General features: G+C 48.4%; 1 protein-coding gene across 2 annotated transcripts in view; it reads left to right on the forward strand.

Annotated features, from left to right (window-relative positions):
* Positions 1 to 790: 790 nt before the first annotated feature.
* Positions 791 to 26,953, forward strand: part of LOC141191725 (dynein axonemal heavy chain 12-like) — a 27,048-nt gene continuing 885 nt past the window's right edge. The window contains exons 1-6 of one of the 2 annotated variants that reach the window (XM_073661663.1): positions 791 to 873; positions 12,208 to 12,314; positions 15,797 to 15,981; positions 16,273 to 16,393; positions 17,529 to 17,811; positions 22,431 to 22,548. In XM_073661663.1, coding sequence (XP_073517764.1) covers positions 15,841 to 15,981; positions 16,273 to 16,393; positions 17,529 to 17,560 — 294 coding nt within the window. In that variant the 5' untranslated portion in view covers positions 791 to 873; positions 12,208 to 12,314; positions 15,797 to 15,840 and the 3' untranslated portion in view covers positions 17,561 to 17,811; positions 22,431 to 22,548. Of the gene's footprint in view, positions 874 to 12,207; positions 12,315 to 15,796; positions 15,982 to 16,272; positions 16,394 to 17,528; positions 17,812 to 22,430; positions 23,242 to 26,953 lie in introns of those variants that run through there. The other variant, XM_073661662.1, reaches the window with a different exon arrangement.

The raw sequence follows: 26,953 nt of genomic DNA on the forward strand, positions 1-26,953 counted from the left end.
GGAGCTGAACATCACAGCTCTGGTCACTGTGTAGTGGCTGCTACCTGGTGCTGCAGATCAGCTCCTATTACATGAATATTAGCTGACTTGCAGGACCCACAGTACAGTGAATGGAGCAGTGATGTTCAGATCTTCACACTATTTACATCTGAGCGTTGCAAACAAGTGATGGGTAGAGCCGGTGCCGCGTGTCGGAGCCCACCGATCTGATATTGATAACCCATCCCCAGGATAAATCATCATTATTATACTACTGGAAACTCCATTAATGGATTGTCTGGGATTAATAACTCGAGCCCCTTCTTTAAGAAAAAACAGTCCCTAACTGGTCACAGGATAAATGTGGGATTTCAGGTCACCCATTTACTGCAATGTAGCTGGCAATGCCACCCAGCGGATCTAAGCAAGTCCCGGGGCCACAACAATATACAGCCAGTGCCCGAGTATAGGATGGAAGATTAAAAAAAATCTTCAAAAATGTATTTAGTGTGAGGCATACATCAAAAATACAGGCAATGCTTTTCCTGACAACTCTGAGTTTTATAATGTGGAAAAAATCGTTTAAATAAACACTGTGTGAACATAACCCTAACTGCATTGTGACTGTGTATATACATATATAAGCTGCCCCTCCCCCACCATGTGAGCATTCTCAGCGCGTACTGACCAATGCTGTCCACCAGGTGGCAACAGCAGGAAATTACAGCGATGAGACAAACACTGCATGACAGCCCCGCCCCAATCTGTCCTATATCAGACACGCCCCCTACCAACGCCCCACCCCCGCTGCCATGACAACCGAATTGTTTAATGGCAGAATGAGAGACCTTATATGAGCAGAGAAGTAGCGGCCGGAGCGCGGGGTCCGCACAGGTGAGCGCCCCCATAACACAGTGTATGTACTGCACGTCAGCTCTATGGCAGACTGTCACCTGTGCTGGATCCAGTACGTGTTACACTTATATCTGTACAGAGACACAGAGGACGCAGCGGGGCCCTGTCGCCAGATATATATATATATGTGTGTGTGTGTGTATATACAGTATATATGTGTATGTATATGCTGTATTACTGTATATATGTGTGTGTGTGGGGATATACAGTATATATATGTGTATGTATATGCTGTATTACTGTATATATGCGTGTATATATGTACTAGCTATTGAACCCGTTCTACGCCCGGGTGGCGAGCATTTTTATTGGTATATGGTCTCCCATCCTGGTATTTGTGCTGCCCCCATCCTATTGTGGTATGCATGGTCCCTCCACCCCCCAATCCTGGTATACATGGCACACCTCATTCCCCAATCATGGTATGTATGGTCCCCTCACCCCCAACCCTGGTATGCATGACACACCTCACCCCCCAATCATGGTATGTATGGTCCCCTCACCCCCCAATCCTAGTATGCATGGCACACCTCATTCCCCAATCCTGGTATGCATGGTCCCCTCACCTCCCAATCCTGGTATACATGGCACCCCTCACCCCCCAATCCTGGTATGCATGGCACCCCTCACCCCCAATCCTGGTATGCATGGCACCCCTCATTCCCCAATCCTGGTATGCATGGCACCCCTCATTCCCCAATCCTGGTATGCATGGCACCCCTCATTCCCCAATCCTGGTATACATGGCACCCATCACCCCCCAATCCTGGTATGCATGGTCCCCTCACCCCCCAATCCTGGTATACATGGCACCCCTCATTCTCCAATCCTGGTATGCATGGCACCCCTCACCCCCAATCCTGGTATACATGGCACCCCTCATCCCCCAATCCTGGTATACATGGTCCCCTCACCCCTCAATTCTGGTATACATGGCATCCCTCATTCCCCAATCCTGGTATACATGGCACCCCTCACCCCCTAATTCTGGTATGCATGGTCCCCTCACCCCCCAATCCTGGTATGTATGGTCCCCTCACCCCCCAATTCTGGTATACATGGCATCCCTCATTCCCCAATCCTGGTATGCATGGTCACCTCACCTCCCAATCCTGGTATACATGGCACCCCTCACCCCCCAATCCTGGTATGCATGGCACCCCTCACCCCCAATCCTGGTATACTTGGCACCCCTCATTCCCCAATCCTGGTATGCATGGCACCCCTCACCCCCAATCCTGGTATGCATGGCACCCCTCATTCCCCAATCCTGGTATGCATGGCACCCCTCATTCCCCAATCCTGGTATGCATGGCACCCCTCATCCCCAATCCTGGTATGCATGGTCCCCCCCCCAATTCTGGTATACATGGCACCCCTCAGCCCCAATCCTGGTATGCATGGTCCCCTCACCCCCCAATTCTGGTATACATGGTACCCCTCACCCCCAATCCTGGTATGCATGGTACCCCCTCATCCCTATTCTGGTATCTATGGTACCCCCTCACATCCCCAATCCTGGTATGCATGGTACCCCTCATCCCTATCCTGATATGCATGGCACCCCTCACCCCCAATCCTGTTATGCATGGCACCCCTCACCCCCAATCCTGTTATGCATGGTCCCCTCACCCCCAATCCTGTTATGCATGGTCCCCTTACCCCCCAATCCTGGTATGCATGGCACCCCTCACCCCCCAATCCTGGTATGGATAGTCCCCTCACCCGCCAATCCTGGTATGTATGGTCCTCTCACCCCCCAATCCTGGTATGTATGGCACCCCTCACCCCCCAATCCTGGTATGTATGGCACCCCTCACCCCCCAATCCTGGTATGTATGGCACCCCTCATCCCTATCATGCTACACACCCATACAAGAAAATAAACACTTATACTCACCTTTCTTCCCTGTGCTCCAGCGCTGTTTCCCGTTCTGCTGGAGGCCGGGGGAGGAGTGCGGCGCCGAAGTACGCGTGTGCTCATACCACGCTGTCCGGCTCCATTTTGCTGAAGACACATTGCAAATGTGTCTTCAGTAAAATGGCGCCGGATAGCGCTATGCGCATGTGCCGATTTCAATGCCTCCCTCTTCCCCCGGACTCTGGACCGAACAGAGGCGCCGCGGTAGCGCTCATCCCGGTCAGGTAAGTATGTAAGTATGGCGCCAGAGATCGCGGTATGTGTTCAGTGTATACGCATACCTCGATCTCCAGCACCATACACTCCTCTTACCTGTAACGGCTCCATGCGTTCTTCAGTCTGGAGCCAGACTGTGCAGGCGTGTCGCACTAGCGCAGACTATAAAGGCTTCAGACAGAGGGACGCTTGTAGCGTTATATTATAGATACTCTATATGTATGTATATATATATATGTATACTGTATATGTGTATATGCATACTGTATGTATATATATATGTATACTGTATATGGGTGTGTATATATGTATACTGGTATACTGTATATGGGTGTGTATATGTATACTGTATATGGGTGTGTATATATGTATACTGTATGTGTGTGTATATATATGTATACTGTATATGTGTGTGTATATCTATACTGTGTATATATGTATACTGTATATGGGTGTGTATATATGTATACTGTATATAGGTGTATATATATGTATACTGTAGATGTGTGTATATGTATACTGTATATGGGTGTATATATGTATGCTGTATGTGTGTGTATATATATATGTACAGTGGTGGCCAAAAGTATTGGCACCCCTGCAATTCTGTCAGATAATACTCAGTTTCTTCCTGAAAATGATTGCAATCACAAATTCTTTGGTCTTATTATCTTCATTTAATTTGCTTGCAAGGAAAAACACAAAAGAGAATGAAGCAAAAATAAAATCATTGATCATTTCACACAAAACTCCAAAAATGGGCCGGACAAAAGTATTGGCACCCTCAGCCTAATACTTGGTTGCACAACCTTTAGCCAAAATAACTGCGAACAACCGCTTCCGGTAACCATCAATGAGTTTCTTACAATGCTCTGCTGGAATTGTAGACCATTCTTCTTTGGCAAACTTGTAGTGAGCTGGCCGTCTCTGGCTGTTCTGTGATAATTGATATAGAGCCTGTTACAGAAGTGATTACACAGGATGATGTTGCCACCTTGTGGCCAGAGGTTGCACCTGCGCAGGGTGTGATGACAGAGAAAAAGACTGAGCCTCCTGTGTCCCGCCCTAGAGAGTCACGTGACCAAAGTGGGAAGCAGGAAAAAGCGCGCGCAGAGTCTGCTGTGGTCTGTGAAAAGAGCCAGGACGGTGTGCAGGCCCTCGTGTGTGGCGCAGGAGAGACTCTCAACGTGATTTCTTCTATCTGACACCATATCCTCGGAGCCTTCCCCAGCTCCTGCACTGCTGAAGGATTCAGCTGTTACACTCCCTGCTACTGGAGTGTGGACTACATAAGGGGACCCACCAGAGCTTCTATCCGGATCAGAGAGACTGTAAGCGGGACCTCTGGCGAGAGGCCGAAGTATCCCTTCCTTTGTTTCCGCGAATTCTGCTGTTCCTGTTTTTTCTCCGGCTGGGACGCCTTCCTGCAAAGACAGACAGGCCTGCGACGGGGGACACATCCTTCTGGAGTAAAGGACTGGTAACGTGTGAGTAGGGACAGTGAGGGTCAGCTTATCAGTACACGTTATTACTGTGCATATTTACGGTTGTCATTTATTGTTTTTTTTTCTTTGCTGTGTTAAAAATGTATGCGAGTAAAGATACGGTTGTCAAGATAGAGTCTGTGTGTGGGGATCTTGCTGGGCCAGATCATAGATACCAATGCGCGGCCTTGCCCGCGGTCACTTCAAACTGCTCCAGGTCCCTGATATTTGAAGGGAGCCTTCTCCAAACTGCCATTTTGCGATCTCTCCACAGGTGTTCTATGGGATTCAGGTCTGGACTCATTGCTGGCCACCTTAGAAGTCTCCAGTGCTTTCTCTAAAACCATTTTATAGTGCTTTTGGAAGTGTGTTTTGGGTCATTGTCCTGCTGGAAGACCCATGACCTCTGAGGGAAACCCAGCTTTCTCACACTGGGCCCTACATTATGCTGCAAAATTTGTTGGTAGTCTTCAGACTTCATAATGCCATGCACACGGTCAAGCAGTCCAGTGCCAGAGGCAGCAAAGCAACCCCAAAACATCAGGGAACTGTCACGGGTGTGTTGCCACGAAGATCGTCACGAGTACACAGCCTGACTTCTCGCAGCTGACTTGTTGCTGCTTTGTGTTTCTCGGCAGTGAGGGAGTTAATTCTCTCTCTCTCTCTGGGCTAGATGAGGTCCAGCCTCGCCCAGCTGCAATCAATACTTCTGTAGTGAGACTCCTTCATATACCTGCTGGTCTGTTTGGGAGGTGTCGGTGAAAGCATTTCATTCAGACTGACAGAGCGGATCGTGGTGTTTGGAGTTGCTGAGATAAGTGTATTTGGAAGTGTTTTTTCCCTTTCCTCGCTTTATCATTTATCTCCTTTCCCGTTGGTTTTCCCTCTGTTGTAGTTGAGAAGTTGTTTGTATGCAAGGTGGTTTTGGTTTTTCCCTTGTACTGTCTCGTTCGTCTAAATACTGTGTTTGGGCATATTATTTCTTGTTCCCTTTGGTTGTGATCGGGGTCCTTCTCAGGACTAGATTACTGAGGTGCAGGGATCTTCAGGAGGTAGGGGTTACGCTGGCGGCCTGGACCTCTGTACCTTTAACAGTACCTCCAGGTTGAGGGATTAGTCAGGGCCCCAGCTTAGGGTCAGCTTAGGCCCCCTACCTCCAGTATACAGAGACAGCGTGACATTTTCACCGACCCACTTAGTTTTTCTCCAGCTACTATGGATCCAGTAGCCGGTCTAGCTCGGCAATTGCAGAGTTTGTCCATGGAGCTGGCGGACGTTAGGTCCAAGGTTTGGCATCCTCAGGAGCAAGCCGGACCAGAACCTAAAGTAGCTCTCCCTGATAGGTTCACTGGGGGGCGGGACAAGTTTTTTGTTTTCCGGGAGGCATGTAAATTGTACTTTCGGCTGCGGCCTCGGTCATCGGGGAGTGAAGAACAAAGGGTGGGAATTGTCATCTCGCTCCTACAAGGGGACCCACAATCTTGGGCGTTCTCTCTTCCCCCGGGTTCCCCGGCTCTCCAGTCAGTGGATAGGTTTTTCGCTGCCCTGGGACTCGTATATGATGACCCAGATCGGATCTCCCTTGCTGAGTCTAAGTTACGTAGGATCCAGCAGGGAGATCGTCCGGCGGAGGAATTCTGTTCGGAGTTCCGTAGGTGGGCCACGGACACCCAGTGGAATGACCCGGCTCTTAGGAGCCAGTTTTGTCATGGGTTATCCGACAAATTACAGGATGTGTTGGCACAGTATGACTCTCCCGTGTCTCTGGAAGCCGCTATGGCCCTCGCTATTCGCGTGGACAGACGGCTTCGGGAGAGGTGCGGGATAACTCTACCCCCTGTGATGACTCCACCTCCTACAAGGTCCCCTCATATGGTGGTTCCCCTGGTCAGTCCTGAGGAGCCTATGCAATTAGGAGGGACATCATTTCGGGGGAGGGGACCGGTGGTGCGCCATAAGGCAGGAAGGTGTTTCTTCTGCGGGAGAAAGGGACATTTTATTGGGGGGTGTCCATCCCGTCCCTTGCAGAGTGAAGAGTCGTCGGAAAACTGTTGATCCCAGGTTGTGTGGTGGACGGCAATCTGGGAGTAGGTATTTCGTCCCTAGGTTCGTCTCAGTTTCTCGTACCGGCGGAGGTGGTGGTGGGTACGAGAACTGAGAGGATATCTGTTCTTCTGGATAGTGGGGCCGGGGCTAATCTGGTTGATGCTCGGTTTGCCCGGGTTCAAGGTATGCGGTTGAGTGAGTTGGCTAAACCCATCCCCATATTCTCGATCGATGCCAGGCCTCTTGGGCAGGGAAGTTTTTTGCAAGTTGTGCATGACGTAAAACTTCAAGTGGGGGCAATACATAAAGAACTGTTGTCTTGCTACGTGTTGGAGGGTCTTCCCACTCTTATTGTGTTGGGCCTTCCTTGGTTAGCTAAGCATAACCCGGTTATTAATTGGCAAACCAGGGAGATAAGCTAATGGAGTAAATTCTGTAATAAAAACTGCATGAACACGGTCATTGGTGCGGTTACTCCTTGGGTCCTACCTCCATTTCTGGCGGACTTTGAGGATGTATTCTCGGAGAAAGGGTGTCAGGAACTACCTCCTCATCGCGTGTATGACTGTTCTGTAAAACTGCTCCCTGAGGCCAAGTTACCTAAAGCTAGGTTGTATAACCTTTCTGGTCCTGAGAGGCAGGCCATGAAGGATTATATCTCAGAAAGTCTGGCTAAGGGGCATATTAGACCTTCATCTTCACCGGTGGCTGCGGGGTTCTTCTTTGTTAAGAAGAAAGATGGAGGCCTACGCCCTTGCCTGGATTTCCGTGAACTTAATCGGATTACGGTCCGAGATCCGTATCCGCTCCCACTTATTCCCGATCTCTTTAATCAGATCGTGGGCGCCAAATGGTTTTCTAAGTTGGATCTCAGGGGGGCGTACAATCTGATTAGGATGAAGGAGGGGGATGAGTGGAAGACGGCGTTTAACACTCCGGAGGGGCATTATGAGAACCTTGTCATGCCATTCGGTCTGACTAATGCCCCGGCGGTGTTCCAACACTTTGTTAATGACATTTTTCGCCGCTTGGTGGGGCAGTTTGTTGTCATATATCTGGATGATATCCTAATTTACTCGCCGGATCTGGTGTCTCATCAGGAGCACGTTAGGCAGGTGTTACAGATCTTGCGGGATAATAAACTGTATGCCAAGTGGGAAAAGTGTGTGTTCGCCGTACAGGAACTCCAGTTTTTAGGCTTCCTGGTTTCAGCGTCCGGTTTTCGTATGGACCCTGGGAAAGTGCGGGCAGTTCTTGAGTGGGATCGGCCAGAGAATCTTAAGGCACTACAACGTTTCCTGGGGTTTGCTAATTATTACCGGAAGTTCATTCGTAATTTCTCGTCCATGGTTAAGCCTCTCACTGACATGACTAAAAAGGGGACGGATTTTTCTAGGTGGTCTGACAAGGCTTGTCAAGCATTCTCCTCTTTGAAAAAATGTTTTGCCTCGGCGCCCATACTCATTCAACCTGATGCGTCTCAGCCATTCATTGTAGAGGTAGACGCTTCCGAGGTAGGGGTGGGAGCAGTATTGTCACAGGGTTCGTCCCCTGGTAAGTGGCATCCGTGCGCCTTTTTCTCTAAAAAATTGTCGTCCGCTGAGAGGAATTACGATGTCGGCAATAGGGAACTCTTGGCCATTAAGTTAGCTTTTGAGGAGTGGCGCCATTTTCTGGAGGGGGCTGTTCATCCGGTCACCGTCATCACCGATCACAAGAACCTGCTATATCTGGAGTCCGCGAAACGTCTGAATCCCAGACAAGCTAGGTGGTCATTGTTTTTTACCAGGTTTAATTTTGTCGTTACATATCGTCCTGGGTCAAAAAATGTAAAGGCGGATGCCTTATCTCGTAGTTTCCCGGGGGCCGGGAATACGGACGACCCGATTCCTATCCTTCAGGAGGGGGTGGTGGTTTCGGCAGTATGCTCTGAGCTGGAGGAGGAGGTATTGGAGGCTCAGGGGGACGCCCCTGTTGGACCTCCAGGGAGATTGTTTGTTCCAGATCAGTTGCGACAAAAGGTGATCGAGGCACACCATAACTCAGTTTTTGCAGGACACCCGGGGAGTAAAGCTACTGTGGATCTCCTCTCGCGTCGGTTTTGGTGGCCTAATTTACATAAGGAGGTGGTAACTTTTGTCGCGTCCTGTGGGGTTTGTGCGCGCTCTAAGACCTCACATACCCGTCCGTCTGGGGCCCTCTTACCTTTGAAGATCCCGGAGCGTCCTTGGACTCATCTGTCTATGGACTTTATTACGGACCTCCCTCCGTCTTCGGGTAAAACGGTCATACTCGTTGTAGTGGACAGGTTCAGCAAGATGGCACATTTTATCGCTCTTCCGGCTCTCCCTAATGCTAAAACTCTTGCGCAGGTGTTCATTGGGGAGATTGTGAGGCTTCACGGGGTACCCTCCGAGGTGGTGTCTGATCGGGGGTCTCAGTTTGTGTCTAAGTTCTGGAAGGCGTTTTGTGCTCGGCGGGGGATGCAGTTGTCATTCTCATCGGCTTTTCATCCTCAGACCAATGGTCAGACGGAACGTATGAACCAGAGCTTGGAGACATATCTCCGGTGTTTTGTGTCAGAGAACCAGGAGGACTGGGCTTCTTTCTTACCTCTGGCAGAGTTTGCTCTTAATAATAGGCGGAGCGAGTCCACTGGTAAGTCCCCGTTTTTTGGGGCATATGGTTTTCACCCCCAGTTTTGTACTTTCAGTGGGGGGGGCTCTTCGGGGGTTCCTGAGGAGGAACGATTTTCCTCATCACTCGCTTCAGTATGGAGAGGGGTGCTGAAGAATCTGAATACTATGGGGAACCGATACAAACGTATGGCTGATAGGAGGAGAGTGTCTGGTCCGGACCTAAGTGTGAACGATCGGGTATGGTTGTCTACCAGGAATATAAAACTTAAGGTTCCCTCCTGGAAACTGGGTCCCAGGTTCATCGGGCCGTACAGAATCAGTTCTATTATTAATCCGGTGGCATTCCGTCTTGACCTCCCCCCTACGTTTAAAATTCACAACGTGTTTCACAGATCATTGCTTAAGAGGTATGTGGCGCCGGTGGTACCGTCACTTTTACCTCCCCCTCCAGTGGTTGTCAATGGTAACTTGGAGTTCCAGGTATCGAGGGTCATTGATTCACGCTTTAATCGCCGGTCCCTTCAGTACCTGGTTCATTGGAAGGGGTATGGTCCTGAGGAGAGGATGTGGGTTCCTGTGTCGGATATTAACGCAGACCGATTAGTTCGGGCCTTCCACACGACTCACCCGGATAAACCTGGCCCTGAGGGTCCGGAGGCCCCTCGTAGAAGGGGGGGTACTGTCACGGGTGTGTTGCCACGAAGATCGTCACGAGTACACAGCCTGACTTCTCGCAGCTGACTTGTTGCTGCTTTGTGTTTCTCGGCAGTGAGGGAGTTAATTCTCTCTCTCTCTCTGGGCTAGATGAGGTCCAGCCTCGCCCAGCTGCAATCAATACTTCTGTAGTGAGACTCCTTCATATACCTGCTGGTCTGTTTGGGAGGTGTCGGTGAAAGCATTTCATTCAGACTGACAGAGCGGATCGTGGTGTTTGGAGTTGCTGAGATAAGTGTATTTGGAAGTGTTTTTTCCCTTTCCTCGCTTTATCATTTATCTCCTTTCCCGTTGGTTTTCCCTCTGTTGTAGTTGAGAAGTTGTTTGTATGCAAGGTGGTTTTGGTTTTTCCCTTGTACTGTCTCGTTCGTCTAAATACTGTGTTTGGGCATATTATTTCTTGTTCCCTTTGGTTGTGATCGGGGTCCTTCTCAGGACTAGATTACTGAGGTGCAGGGATCTTCAGGAGGTAGGGGTTACGCTGGCGGCCTGGACCTCTGTACCTTTAACAGTACCTCCAGGTTGAGGGATTAGTCAGGGCCCCAGCTTAGGGTCAGCTTAGGCCCCCTACCTCCAGTATACAGAGACAGCGTGACAGGAACCTCCGCCATGTTTGACTGTAGGGACCGTGTTCTTTTCTTTGAATGCCTCTTTTTTTTTCCTGTACACTCTATGTTGATGCTTTTTCCCAAAAAGCTCTACTTTTGTCTCATCTGACCAGAGAACATTCTTCCAAAACGTTTTAGGCTTTCTCAGGTAAGTTTTGGCAAACTCCAGCCTGGCTTTTTTATGTCTCGGGGTAAGAAGTGGGGTCTTCCTGAGTATCCTACCATACAGTCCCTTTTCATTCAGACGCCAACGGATAGTATGGGTTGACACTGCTGTACCCTCGGACTGCAGGGCAGCTTGAACTTGTTTGGATGTTAGTCGAGGTTCTTTATCCACCATCCGCACAATCTTGCGTTGAAATCTCTCGTCAATTTTTTTTTCCGTCCACATCTAGGGAGGTTAGCCACAGTGCCATGGGCTTTACACTTCTTGATGACACTGCGCACGGAAGACACAGGAACATTCAGGTCTTTGGAGATGGACTTGTAGCCTTGAGATTGCTCATGCTTCCTCACAATTTGGTTTCTCAAGTCCTCAGACAGTTCTTTGGTCTTCTTTCTTTTCTCCATGCTCAATGTGGTACACACAAGGATACAGGACAGAGGCTGAGTCAACTTTAATCCATGTTAACTGGCTGCAAGTGTGATTTAGCTATTGCCAACACCTGTTAGGTGCCACAGGTAAGTTACATGTGCTGTTAATTACACGAATTAGAGAAGCATCACATGATTTTTCAAAGGGTGCCAATACTTTTGTCCACCCCCTTTTTTAGGTTTGGTGTGGAATTATATCCAATCTGGCTTTAGGACAATTCTTTTTGTGTTTTTTTCATTGAAGACAAATTAAATGAAGAGAATAATACCAAAGAATTTATGATTGCAATCATTTTCAGGAAGAAATTGAGCATTATCTGACAGAATTGCAGGGGTGCCAATACTTTTGGCCAGCACTGTATACTGTATATGGGCGTGTGTATATATATATGTATACTGGTATGTGTGTGTATATATGTATACTGTATATGTGTGTATATATGTATACTGTATATGTGTGTATATATGTATACTGTATATGGGTGTGTATATATATATATATATATATACAGTATATGGGTGTGTGTGTATATATATATATATATATATATATATACTGTATACTGGGTGTGTATATATGTATACTGTATAAGTGTGTATATATATGTATACTGTATATGTGTGTATATATGTATACTGTATATGGGTGTATATATGCATACTGTATATGTGTGTATATATGTATACTGTATGTGTGTATATATGTATACTGTATATGTGTGTATATATATGTATACTGTATATGGGTGTGTATATATATGTATACTGTATATGGGTGTATATATATGTATACTGTATATGGGTGTGTATATATGTATACTGTATATGTGTGTATATATATGTATACTGTATATGGGTGGGTATATATGTATACTGTATATGTGTGTATATGTATACTGTATATGGGTGGATATATACAGTACAGACCAAAAGTTTGGACACACCTTCTCATTTAAAGATTTTTCTGTATTTTCATGACTATGAAAATTGTACATTCACACTGAAGGCATCAAAACTATGAATTAACACATGTGGAATTATATACTTAACAAAAAAGTGTGAAACAACTGAAAATATGTCTTATATTCTAGGTTCTTCAGAGTAGCCACCTTTTGCTTTGATGACTGCTTTGCACACTCTTGGCATTCTCTTGATGAGCTTCTAGAGGTAGTCACCGGAAATGGTCTTCACCTCACAGGTGTGCCCTGTCAGGTTTAATATGATAAAGTGCTTTATTCTTTGTCGGGTCCAGGGGTCCTGTAGAATGTGAATCCCTGAGGAACAGCAGATCCTTGGCTTGTGCCAAGACAGAAGAAAAGTTGCTGAACACTTGGTACCCCAACGTGATCAATCTATTTGCCAATCAAGATGCCCTGCAGTTGATTAATGCGGACAAATTGGATTCCTTTTATAACTGCGTCTCGACTAGCGGGGTGCCTCAAGGGTCTGTCTTGGGCCCTATATTATTTAATATACTTATTAATGATCTAGTGGAAGGGTTGCATAGTAAAATAGCAATATTTGCAGATGATACTAAACTTTGTAACGTAGTTAATACAGATGAGGATAGGGCACAGCTACAGGAGGATTTAGATAAATTGGGGAGTTGGGCCAAAAAATGGCAAATGGGGTTCAATGCCGATAAATGTAAGGTCATGCACATGGGAAAGAAAAACAGCAGTCACCCATACATATTAAATGGGAAACCGTTGGGGAAATCTGACATGGAGAAGGACCTGGGCGTCTTGGTTAACAGCAAATTAAATTGGAGTGCCCAGTGTCAGGCAGCAGCTGCGAAGGCAAATAGAGTCATGGCATGCATCAGAAGAGGAATAGGGGCATATGATGAGAACATTGTTCTTCCTCTGTATAAAGCGCTGGTAAGGCCGCACTTAGAATATTGTGCACAGTTCTGGGCTCCGGTACTCAGGAAAGACATATTGGAGCTAGAGAGGGTACAAAGGAGGGCGACTAAGGTAATAAAGGGAATGGAGGGACTAGAATACCCAGAGAGGTTGTCCAAATTAGGCCTATTTACGTTGGAAAAGAGAAGGCTTAGGGGAGACCTCATAAACATGTATAAATACATCAGGGGGCTGTACAGAGATCTCTCCCATGACCTGTTTATACCAAGGATGGTGACAAAGACGAGGGGGCACACTATGCGTCTGGAGGAAAGGAGGTTCCTGCAGCAGCATAGAAGGGGATTCTTTACGGTCAGAGCTGTGAGACTCTGGAATTCTCTGGGAGAGGAAGTGGTGATGTCCAACTCACTTAATGAGTTCAAGAGAGGACTGGACGCCTTTCTTGAGAACAATAAAATTACATCTTATGCTTAGTGATAGTTAATTAATCCAGGAATTTAATCTGACTGCCAGATTGGAGTCGGGAAGTGAATTTTTCCTCAATGATGTAAATTGGCCTATAGCGCATGGTTTTTTTTTGCCTTCCCCTGGATCAACGCTGCGGAATAGCTGCAGTGCACAAGAAATAGGCTGAACTGGATGGACGCTTGTCTTTTTTCGGCCTTTTAAACTATGTAACTATGTAACACTTATGTCCAAGCAGGTAAAGGCGGCTGCAAGATCCGTGATATATAAGGATTCATGTTCATTATTGTATCTCTGGATCAGACATAGACTCAGAGTGATACAACTAAATAGACCCTATAGGGGTAAAGTTGGCATATCCGGGGGGAAATATATCCCAGATTTGCCAAACTGAGCCAACTCATGAAACACATGGGTACATAGGAGAAGAAAGAGTTAATTGGCATAAAAAATATAAATTTTTATTCCATCAAGTTAAAAAACGTACATAGTAAAAAGAGAAATGACATAATACGGATAGTATAAAGACACTAATTAGATTACCAATGTAGCAAGATATGTTACAAAGTATACATATATGGTCACGCATATGGTCACAGTGGGACATGAGCAATATAGATAATATAGCATAAGGTTAGTATATCAAGACAATCCAATGAGTGTAATAATATATCAAAAAGTAATCCAGAAGTATTCCATAGTCATTGGATTTACACTTGCCATATGCATCAGGTATCCATCTAAATAATGCTCCTGCCCACAAATAATCAGATACATGTCACATAAAACATTTTTTAAGGTAGCCTCTTACCACAAAGAGTGCCAAAAAGGAGGGTAAAGTGCATAAAGGAACGCACAGTGGCAGAGTGGTATTCCCATCTCATATATTTATGGCACTTCCACAGTCTGAGGACGCACATTCGGCTGAAGTATATTGCTGCGCAGGGACATGCCGGGTCCCTGAGCTGCAATGCATGCCGCCAGCCAATCAAAGGCCAGTAGCTGATGTCGGCGTGCCAGTCACGAGCGACGCATGGAAGTGACGTCATGCGCTGCCCTTGCCGGCACACTGAAATCAGCTACAGAAGAAGACGCCGCATGTCGTGGGAGCGCAGGAAGGTAAGAAGAATCATTTATTTTTGTTTATTTAATGTATTAGAAAAGAACGACAGAACATTATACCAGGAAAGGGCCAAGGATGGGGAGCATTAGACAAGGAAGGGGCTCAGGGTGGGGAGAATTAGACAAGGAAGGGGCCCAGGATGGGGAGCATTATATAAAGAAGGGGCCCAGGATGGGGAACATTATACAAGGAAAGGGCCCAGGATAGGGAGCATTATACCAGAATGGGGGTCATTATACCATGACATGGGCCAGGATGAAGGACATTACACCAGGAAGGGCACAAGGATGGAGGTCATTATACCAGAATGGGGCCTAGGATGGGGGACAGGATACCAGGATGGAGGACATTGTTATAGGATGGGGGACATTGTACCAGGATTGGGGACATTGTTACAGGAAGGGGCCAGGATGGGGGACATTATTACAGTAAGAGGCCCAGGACCAAGGACATTATACCAGGAAGGAGCCCAGGATTGGGACGTTATTGCTGAAAGGGGCTCAGGATGGGGGGTATTATACACAGAAGGTGGATATTATAACAGGAAGAGGCCCAGGATCGGGGATATTATAACAGGAAGGGGCGCAGGATGGGGAACATTATACCAGGAAGGGGCCTAGAATGAGAGACATTATTATAGGATGGGGCTACAATGGGAAACATCCAAGGCAGGGACGAACACGCGCATCATTATCGGATCTAGAATGCTACAAGGGCCCATACATCTGACCAACATGCTGGTGGGGGCCCAGGTCCAAATTTTGCACATCTGCAGGAACATGGCATATGGCTTAACAGTATGTCATATGTTGGGAAGGGGTTAAGCTACAGCACATTACATAGCCTCTTGCAGCTATATCAATGGAAAAATTAAAAAATGTATGGCTTTTTGAAGAAGGGAAGGAAAAAATGCAAAACAAAAAATTATCCGGTCCTGAAGGGATTAAGGAGTTCCCACCCACAGTAAATGTTGTCACTCAGCTTAAAATCTTCACTTGCTTATTAGCAGAAGCTAAGGTTTCATTAGGATCTCCGAGGCTAAAGTTACATGCGGCTCCAGCTTACATGTAAAGGGGATGGTATCAAGGAGTCTCACCAAACTTTCCCTACAAATGTCCAACAATTCAGAATTCATATCCATTGATAATTTATCTTCTAAAATGATAGCATTTTTTTTCTATCCTTTTCATTTTATGTGTAATTAACTTTTTGCTCTCCTCCTTTAAGCAATGGGAGGAACGACTGATAAGGATCCAGGAAACCATTGATGAATGGCTGAAGGTGCCGACCCAGTGGCTTTAATCTTCTCTTCTGAGGACATCATGCAGCAAATGCCTGAAGAAGGACGCTTATTCCAGACTGTGGACAGAAACTGGAGAGAGATCATGAAACATTGCGTTAAAGACCCGAAGGTAAATGGATGCTTCATGGTGGACTGATACAAGAAAGCACGGTCATCTTGCATCCAGGATTGATGTTTTCCAAGAGTCCGTGTCCTGATGCTTCCATCACAAGGATCCCGGGTTATGGGGCTCCGCACTGCCTGGACTCCAGCCTCCCGCATCTTCTATTTTCTATCCAAATAGGTTCTAATTTTTCTTTTAATATAAACTATTGGCACAATAGTCAATGAATGTGACCTTTTTTCAGTCTCTATAACTATATAATGGAATCTTACTTATGGGCTATCTACTTTGTTTTAGGTTTTAAGCGCCACTTCTCTGACCGGACTTCTGGAGAAACTTCAGGACAGCAATGTGCTTCTGGATAAAATCATGAAAGGGCTGAATGCCTATCTGGAGAAGAAGAGGCTTTTTTCCCACGGTATAGTCCTTTCACTTGTTGCAATGATTGTATATATTCCTTAAATATTTTTTTTTCTTATTTAAACGCATTGAAATCATTTTTGTAATTGGATTTCATTAATAATTTTGCACTGTTTGCCTTCTATTGGCTCTGTGTTGCGCTGGCTATTGGACTTATTTTTAATCTGTCTTTTTTCAGCTCCTCTTAGCCGATTTATGACCACAGATCACATCAAAGCTGAATGTGCAGGAAACAAAAAGCCTAACGGTGCAACATTTTTAATGAAACTGAATTGTCGCAAATACTCGCAATTAAATGGGTATTCCCATCTCCAAGATCCTATCCCAATATGTAGTAGGCGTAGTAATAATAATAATATTAGCAAATACCTCCAATTAGAAGTGTAGTATAGTTCTTCTGATTCACTATGTCGCTTTCCCCATGTGCAAGGCATTGCAGTATCTTCGGTAACCATGGTTACGACCACTCATATAGTGACAGTTATTTGCTAGTGGTCGTAACCTAAGCTACTGCAATGCCCTGCACATGGGGTAAGCGACAAAACAAATCAGAAGAACTATACTAAACTTCTAATTGGAGGTATTTGCTAATATTATTATTATTACGCATACTACATATTGGGGTAGAATCCTGGAGATGGGAATACACATTTCAGTTAAATAAAAAAAAGTTCCCAAAGCTGGATAGCCCCTTTAAGCTAACCATACGCATGACATATGAGATACCCGTGGTCTGAATGGTTATTTGGCTATTTCTCCTCACTCCCACCTATTCTGCTGAACAGTCATGTGGTTTTAATGGGGAGAGAGGAGAAAGTCGGTACTGGACACCTCCGGCAGCGGGTTATCTCCCCTGAGAACCAAAAGACCGGGTATTGAAATCCCATCTGCCCGATCCTTCTGGCCCTGACATCCTCTATCGGGGGAGAGTCAGGAGACCCCCATACACATCAGTGGGTAGGCCGGTCCTGCTGCAATCGTCAGGTTTAAACTATTTTAATCCAATGTGTATGGGGACTGAATCTTTACTTTAAAGCTTTGCTTTTCTATTTTCTCACATAGACACTAATACAAATGGCGCCTGACCCAATACTTTAATGACATCTTTATCATATTGTGCATTTTCGCTTTAGCTTTTTCTTCCTGTCCAACGACGAAATGCTAGAAATTCTCTCTGAGACTAAAGATCCTCTGCGGGTCCAACCACATCTAAAGAAGGGCTTTGAAGGCATCGCAAAGCTGGAGCTCCTTCCTAACCTGGACATCAAAGCCATGTACAGCACCGAGGGGGAACGCGTAGAGCTCATCCAGACCATCTCCACCTCCGAGGCTCGGGGGGCCGTGGAGAAGTGGCTCATCCAAGGGGAAGATGTCATGTTAAGGAGCGTGCATGATGTTATTGCTCGGTCACGAATGGTACGGATCTACCTACAGACCAAAAGCATTAATTGGAACTAATCTAGTCTATATATATAATCGTCTTATCCCGTCTGTCTGTCTGTGTGTCTGTCTGTCCAGGAAATCCCGCGTCGCTCATTGGTCCGGCAGCGGCCAATCAGCGCCGGGGGATTTCTAAAAAAAGATGGCGGCCGTTAGCGGCTCATCTGCGGGACGGAGCTGAGCGGCGATGCAGCCGGGAGATGACCGGCGCAAGGCGCTCATCTCCCGGCCGGCAACAGCAGAAGGAACCCGACCGACGGACCCATCTGCGGGATGGAGATGCAGCCGGAAGATGAGCGCCGCGAGGCGCTCATCTCCCGGCCGGTAGCAGCGGAAGGACCGCCGGCGTCGCTGACCTCCATGCGGAAGGGAGGACCGGGGAGCGGCGCTGCGGGTCGGGATACTTCTGCTGTGAGCGCCCGCTATGTCCCGGGTTCTCGCAGCGGAAGTAGCCGCACAGGCAGCGCCGCTCCCCGGTCCTCACCAAGACGATTCGATGATTGATCGCGGTCTTCGGACCCGACCAATCACTGATCTTAGCGCAAAACTTAAACACCGCTGTGCTGATTGGTCGCCGACGCTGCCCGCGACCAATCACCGATCTTGGCTCCACATTTAAACACCGCTGTGGTGATTGGTCGCGGACGATATTTAAATTTGGCGCCAAAATCGGTGATTGGTCGCGGCTGATATTTCAATTTGGCGCCCAAATCGGTGATTGGTCGCGGTCAGCGTCCGCGACCAATCAGCACAATAGTGTTTAACTTTGGCGCCAAGATCAGTCATTGGTCGCGGGCCAAGACAGCGACCAATCACCGATTTGTGCGGCACTTTTAAATAGCGTCCGTGACCAATTGGATGTCAGCGCCACTCCCCGGTCCTCCCTTCACACCCTAGCCGCATGGATGTCAGCGCCGCTCCCCGGTCCTCCCTTCACACCCTAGCCGCATGGATGTCAGCGGCGCTGCCTGTGCGGATACTTCCGCTCCGAGAACCCGGGACATGAGCGGGCGCTCGCAGCAGAAGTATCTGGACTCGCAGCGCCGCTCCCCGGTCCTCCCTTCACACCCTAGCCGCTGATGTCCCCACTGTAACCGCATGGTCTTACAAAGGTCCGGACATTTGTGTTAAAAATCGCTGATTGGTCGCTGGCGCTGCCCGCGACCAATCACCGATTTGGGCGCCAAATTTAAATATCAGCCGCGACCAATCAGCACAGCGGTGTTTAAATGTGGAGCCAAGATCGGTGATTGGTCGCGGCCGATATTTAAATTTGGCGCCCAAATCGGTGATTGGTCGCGGGCAGCGCCAGCGACCAATCAGCGATTTTTAACACAAATGTCCGGACCTTTGTAACACCATGCGGATACTGTGGGGATATCAGCGGCTAGGGTGTGAAGGGAGGACCGGGGAGCGGCGCTGCGGGTCGGGATACTTCTGCTCCGAGCGCCCGCTCATGTCCCGGGTTCTCGGAGCGGAAGTATCCGCACAGGCAGCGCCGCTGACATCCATGCGGCTAGGGTGTGAAGGGAGGAACGGGGAGCGGCGCTGACATCCAATTGGTCGCGGACGCTATTTAAAAGTGCCGCACAAATCGGTGATTGGTCGCGGTCTTGGCCCACAACCAATCACGGATCTTGCCGCAAAAGTTAAACACTACGGTGCTGATTGGTCACGGACGCTGACAGCGACCAATCACCGATTTTGGCGCCACATTCAAATATCGGCCGCGACCAATCACCGATCTTGGCTCCACATTTAAACACCGCTGTGCGGATTGGTCGCGGACGCTATTTAAATGTGGCACCAAAATCGGTGATTGGTCGCACCCAGCGTCGGCGACCAATCAGCACAGCGGTGTTTAAATGTGGAGCCAAGATCGGTGATTGGTCGCGGCCGATATTTGAATGTGGCGCCCAAATCGGTGATTGGTCGCTGTCAGCGTCCGCGACCAATTAGCACCGTAGTGTTTAACTTTGGCTGCAAGATCAGTGATTGGTTGCGGGCCAAGTCGGCGACCAATCACCGATTTGTGCGGCACATTTAAATAGCGGCCGCGACCAATTGGATGTCAGCGCCGCTCCCCGGTGCTCCCTTCACACCCTAGCCGCATGGATGTCAGCGCCGCTGCCTGTGCGGATACTTCCGCTCCGAGAACCCGGGACATGAGCGGGCGCTCGCAGCAGAAGTATCCCGACCCGCAGCGCCGCTCCCCGGTCCTCCCTTCACACCCTAGCCGCTGATGTCCCCACAGTATCCGCATGGTGTTACAAAGGTCCGGACATTTGTGTTAAAAATCGCTGATTGGTCGCTGACGCTGCCGCCGACCAATCACCGATTTAGGCGCCAAATTTAAATATCGGCCGCGACCAATCACCGATCTTGGCTCAACATTTAAACACCGCTGTACTGATTGGTCGCGGACGCTATTTAAATGTGCCGCCAAAATTGGTGATTGGTCGCGCACAGCGTCGGCGACCAATCAGCACAGCGGTGTTTGAATTTGCCGCCAAGATCGGTGATTGGTCGCGGCCAGCGCCAGCGACCAATCAGCGATTTTTAACACAGATGTCCTGACCTTTGTAACACCATGCGGATACTGTGGGGACATCAGTGGCTAGGGTGTGAAGGGAGAACCGGGGAGCGGCGCTGCGAGTCCGGATACTTCTGCTGCGAGCGCCCGCTCATGTCCCGGGTTCTTGCAGCGGAACTATCCGCACAGGCAGCGGCGCTGACATCCATGCGGCTAGGGTGTGAAGGGAGGACCGGGGAGCGGCGCTGACATCCAATTGGTCGCGGCCGCTATTTAAATTTAAATGTGGCGCCAAAATCGGTGATTGGTCGCGCCCAGCGTCGGCGACCAATCAGCACAGCGGTGTTTAAATGTGGAGCCAAGATCGGTGATTGGTCGCGGCCGATATTTAAAATTGGCGCCCAAATCGGTGATTGGTCGCGGGCAGCGCCAGCGACCAATCAGCGATTTTGAACACAAATGTCCGGACCTTTGTAACACCCTGCGGATACTGTGGGGACATCAGCGGCTAGGGTGTGAAGGGAGGACCGGGGAGCGGCGCTGCGGGTCGGGATACTTCTGCTCCGAGCGCCCGCTCATGTCCCGGGTTCTCGCAGCGGAAGTAGCCGCACAGGCAGCGGCGCTCCCCTGTCCTCTCTAATACGATTCCGCTCCCCGCTCCTCACCAATACGATTCGCTGATTGGTCGCGCTCTCCACACCCGACCAATCAGTGATCTTGGCGCTAAAGTTAAACACCGCTCTGCTGATTGGTCGCGTCCGCTGCCCGCAACCAATCACCGATTTGGGCGCCACATTTAAATAGCGGCCGCGACCATTCACCGATCTTGCCGCCACATTTAAACACTGCTGTGCTGATTGGACGCGGACGCCGGACGCGTCCAATCAACGAGATTGGCGCCAAATTTAAGCAACGCTCTGCTGATTGATCGCGGTCGCTGGCCGAGATCAATCAGCAGTATTGGCGCAAAATTTAAACAACGCTCTGCTGATTGGTCGCGGTTGTCGGCCGTGACCAGTCAGCAGTATTGGCGCCAAATTTAAACCTCACTCTGCTGATTGGTCGCAACCACCGGCCGCGACCAATCTGCGTTTTTGGTGCCAAATTTAAACAACGCTCTGCTGATTGGTCACGGTCGCCGGCCGAGACCAATCAGCAGCATTGGGGCCAAATGTAAACCCCGCTGTGCTGATTGGTCGCGGTCGCCGGCAAAGACCCATCAGCATTATTGGTGCCAAATTTAAACCCTGCTCTGCTGATTGGTCGCAGCCGCCAGCCGCGACTAATCAGCGATTTTGGTGCCAAATTTAAACACCGCACTGCTGATTGGTCGCGGCCGCCATCCGCGACCAATCAGCGAGATTGGCGCCAAATTTAAACAACGCTCTGCTGATTGTTCGCTGTCGCCGGCCTCGACCAATCAGCGATTTTGGCGCCAAATTTAAAGAATGCTCTGCTGTTTGGTCACGGCCGGCGACCAATCTGTGATTTTGGCGCCGAATTTAAACCCCGCTCTGCATCGCTCTGCTGATTGGTCGCGGTCGGCGGCCATGACCAGTCAGCAGTATTGGCGCCAACTTTAAACACCGCTCGGCTGATTGGTCGCGACTAATCAGCGATTTTGGTGCCAAATTTAAACACGCTCTCCAGTCCTCACTAACACGGTTCGCTGATTGGTCGCGGCCGCCGCCCGCGACCAATCATCGATATTGCCGCCAAATTTAAACACCGCTTTGCTGATTGGTCGCGGTTGCCGAACGCGACCAATCAGCGATTTTGGCGCCAAATTTAAACACAGCTCTGCTGATTGCACCCGGTCGGCCGCATACCTATTCTAGAATACCCGATGCATTAGAATCGGGCCACCATCTAGTTCTTTTATATTTGTATAAGATTATTTGGCGGCAGTGAATGATTTGTGGATGATGTATCTCTTGCAATAGAGCCAGGTAGCAGATCTTCTACCTGCAATCGGTAGAAATGAATTTGCTAGATAATACTAGTAAGGTTGTCCCTCTCTTAAATGCTTCTGTCAACGTAATTTAACTTTCTTTTTTAAAAGGCATACCCTGCGACTGCAAGAAAAGACTGGGTGAGGGAATGGCCGGGACAGGTCGTGCTCTGTGTGTCTCATGTTCTGGACAAGTGAAGTGCATGAAGCTATCGGCAGTGGCCCGGAGGTACGGCATAAGCTCCTTTACTGATCAAGGTTGCTTCACTATAAACAGTCATGGCCGGAAGTGTTGGCACCCTTGAAGTTGTTCCAGAAAATGAAGTATTTTTCCATAAAAAATTGCATGTGTATTTTCTGTTATACACATGTTTATTTCCTTTGTATGTATTGGAACAACACAAAAAAAGGCAAATTGGATATAATTTCACACAAAACCCCATAAATGGGTCGGACAAAATTGTTGGCATCTTTCCAAAATTGTGGGTAAACAATTTTGTTTCAAGCATGTGATGCTCGTTCAAACTCACCTGTGGCAAGTAAAAGGTGCGGGCAATATGAAAATCACACCTGAAACCTGATACAAAGGGGAAAAGTTGACTCAGTCTTTGCGTTGTTACGTGCCACACTAAGCAGGGAGAACAGAAAGAGGAGAAGAGAACTGTCTGAGGACTTGAGAACCAAAATTGTTGACTAATATCTTCTTTTTGTGTTGTTCCAATATACACAAATGAAATAAACATGTGAACAACAAAACGTGTAATTGTAATAATTTTCTGGGAGAAATACATATATATACATTCATAGACAGACTTCATGAGTTCTCCTGCTAATAGACTGTCATACCCAGAGACGCAGCTTATAGGAGTTTCCAGGGGGGGATATACCATTGGTGCAACAGAGGTAAGGGGACCCACATTCACATCCAAGGATGCAAGCAGCTTATTTCACAGTACGTTATTAGACTGCAAAGAGCCCATGTAGTGTTCTTGCCCAGGGGTCTTCTCCTGGGGGTTGCAGTTGTACAGCGGCTCAATATCTTGAAGGTACCCAAAAGGCTCCATAGTATTGTTGGGATTTTGCATTGATTCATGCATCTTGTCTAGAGATGCGCAACTAAATTTGCAGGACCTTGGTCTAAGAGAGCAGGTTAGTAGTCTGTGGCTGTTGGATGGGAGCCTTGCTTAACCGCCTCTTACATGCCGGCATCCCTGGCTCCTCTTTTGATTAGCCGGCCAGGCATGATGTCATTTGTGCCTCACACCACAACTATGACATCGACATCAAAAGAGGAGCCGGAGATGCTGGTTCACGGGGCTCCGGTCCTGCGGCCGTGGAATACTGACCGGACTGTTGGACCAGAGTCCTGCAAATCCATTCGCTCATCTCTACTCTCGTCATATCTACCAATAAGGGAAGACATTGTATGGGATTTCCCATAATACCAGCATAAAATTAATCCATCTGCATTGAGTTTTCCATGCTGTTTGTAGCAGGGTTTTATAGAAGTACATCTGGGTATTTGGAGCAATTTGCGAGGAGGCAAATTGTCCCAGCAGACTCGCAGCACATTGGGGGCTCTCGTCACCATAGAGGGGCACGCTCGTGACGTGGTCAGGGAAATGATCGAAACAGGTTTGTGCAAACATCATGGCTGGCAGCAAACTTTCCAATACCATGTTCTATTTATTATACACTACATGGAGAAAGGTATTGTGCCCCCTCCACATTACACCTACAGGGGCTTTTATGGCCTCCTATTCTAATCCATATCCAGGATGTTAATATGGAGTCCGTCCCTCTACAGATATCACAGCTCAGTATGCCGAGCACCTTCATACATTTCACCATATTCCTATGTTCTTTCCATATCTATGTTATGTTCCCCCCTCTTTTCTTTGAGTTTTCATAGGACACAATTGATCTTGTCACAGTAAAGCAATCTTGGGGTGTACTTACAATGACGTCTATGGGGCAGTAGTCATTTCTGCATATTGAGATGGTGGTCCCTATATAGGAATGTTTTGGCATCTGTAGGTGTCGGCATCCCCTGTATATGACTCATTGCCACAATTGATCTTCTTTATAGTCAGTGGTTTGGATGGCCTAGGTGCGGTTTGTAATATTTTCTATCAATGGTGTGTGCGCCCTCCTCTGTGCAGTGTCGTTCTATAACCATGGATGGACTAATAAAGGGGTTTTATGTCAATTCCTTTAATGACCTTTTGTTCGGTTTCTTTGTAGGTATTATGTCATTCTCCGAGTGGTCAGCCATTCTAAGCCTGAGCAGACATATGGCAATGTAATTGATGTGTGCCTGACATTGTTCTTCCCTATGTGGCGGTGACATATTTATGCTGCCATTCTCCAGTATTTGTTCTAATTAATCATCCTAAAGGTGTTTAGTGGGGTTGAGGTTGAGAACGTGTGGGAAACAGTTCTGCTCTTCTATTCCCTTAGGGTTGGAAGCTACAATTGTTTAAAATGTCTTGTGCTGAAGCATTAAGATATCTTTTCACTGGAACTAAGGGGCCTAGACCACCCCCTAAAAACAAGGCCATACCTCCACCACCAAACTGCCCAGCGGGCACAATGCAGTTAATAGGGTAACGTTCTCCTGGCATTCACCAAATCCAGACTCGTCCATCAGATGCCAGATAGAGAAGTGTGATCCGTCACTGCACAGAACAGGTCTCCTCCAGAGTCCTGTGGTGGCGGCTTCACACCACTCCATCCGACGCTCGGCATCGTGCTTGGTGATGTAAGGCTGCATGCAGCTGCTCGGCCATAAAGCTCCAGGCGGGGGCGCAGTGTTTGTGGTGATGTTGTTACCAAAGTAGATCTGGACTCTGCAGTTATGGAGTCAGGAGAGCGTTCTGCCCTCTGCTCCTCAGCACTCAGTGACCCCGCTCTGTAATGTTCTGGGGTCTCCTGAGTTGCTGCAGTTCCTTCCACTCCTTAATAATATCACTCACATGTGATGGGGGAAGATTTAGGAGGGAAGAAATGTAATATCCAGACTTGTTACCCCGGTGGCTCCTATTACAGGACCGCGCTGGTATCAGAGAGCTCTGCACCACCAGCCATTCTGTCATATGTTAGTAACAGCACACCGCATGGGAGGGCGGATGTTATACACCGGGGGGCGTGGGGATTGATGTTATACACTGGTGGGGGGCGAGAGTCTTAATGTTATACAAGGCCGAGGGGCCAGATGTTATACCCTAGGGGTACGAGGGGCTAGATGTTATACTGTCCGAGGGCTGGATGTTATACACTGAGGAGCAAGGGGACGGATATTATATACCGGGGTGAGGGGACGGATATTATACACCGGGGGGCGTGGGGACGGATATTATACACCAGGTGCGAGGGGACGGATATTATACACCAGGTGCGAGGGGACGGATATTATTCACCAGGGGTGAGGGGACGGATATTATACACCAGGGGCGGGGGGACGGATATTATACACCGGGGCGAGGGGACGGATATTATACACCAGGTGCGAGGGGACGGATATTATACACCAGGTGCGAGGGGACGGATATTATACACCAGGTGCGAGGGGACGGATATTATACACCAGGTGCGAGGGGACGGATATTATTCACCAGGTGCGAGGGGACGGATATTATACACCAGGTGCGAGGGGACGGATATTATACACCAGGTGCGAGGGGACGGATATTATACACCAGATGCGAGGGGACGGATATTATACACCAGGTGCGAGGGGACGGATATTATACACCAGGTGCGAGGGGACGGATATTATTCACCAGGGGTGAGGGGACAGATATTATACACCAGGGGCGGGGGGACGGATATTATACACCGGGGCGAGGGGACGGATATTATACACCAGGGGCGAGGGGACGGAAATTATACACCAGGGGCGAGGGGACGGATATTATACACCAGGGGCGGGGGGACGGATATTATACACCGGGGCGAGGGGACGGATATTATACACCGGGGGGCGTGGGGACGGATATTATACACCAGGGGCGAGGGGACGGATATTATACACCAGGTGCGAGGGGACGGATATTATACACCAGGGGTGAGGGGACGGATATTATACACCAGGGGCGAGGGGACGGATATTATACACCAGGGGTGAGGGGACAGATATTATACACCAGGTGCGAGAGGACGGATATTATTCACCAGGGGCGAGGGGACGGATATTATACACCAGGGGCGAGGGGACGGATATTATACACCAGGGGCGGGGGGACGGATATTATACACCGGGGCGAGGGGACGGATATTATACACCGGGGGGGCGAGAGGCCAGATGTTATACACAAGGGGGAGGGAGCGAGGGGACAGATGTTATACACCGGGGCTGGGGGCCGGATGTTATACCCTGGGGGCCGGATATTATGCAAAGAAGGGCTTGGGGTTGGATGTTATACAGTGGGGTTGAGGGGATGGATTTTATACACTGGCGGGGGGGGCGAGGCGATGGATATTATACACCGGGGGGGCGAGAGGCCGGATGTTATACACCAGGGGGAGGGAGCGAGGGGACAGATGTTATACACCGGGGCTGGGGGCCGGATGTTATACCCTGGGGGCCAGATGTTATGCAATGGAGCGCTTGGGGTTGGATGTTATACAGTGGG

This window comes from Phyllobates terribilis, unplaced genomic scaffold, assembly GCF_046119375.1.
Source record: "Phyllobates terribilis strain yellow unplaced genomic scaffold, ASM4611937v1 Scaffold_51__1_contigs__length_9155689, whole genome shotgun sequence".
NCBI lineage: Eukaryota > Metazoa > Chordata > Amphibia > Anura > Dendrobatidae > Phyllobates > Phyllobates terribilis.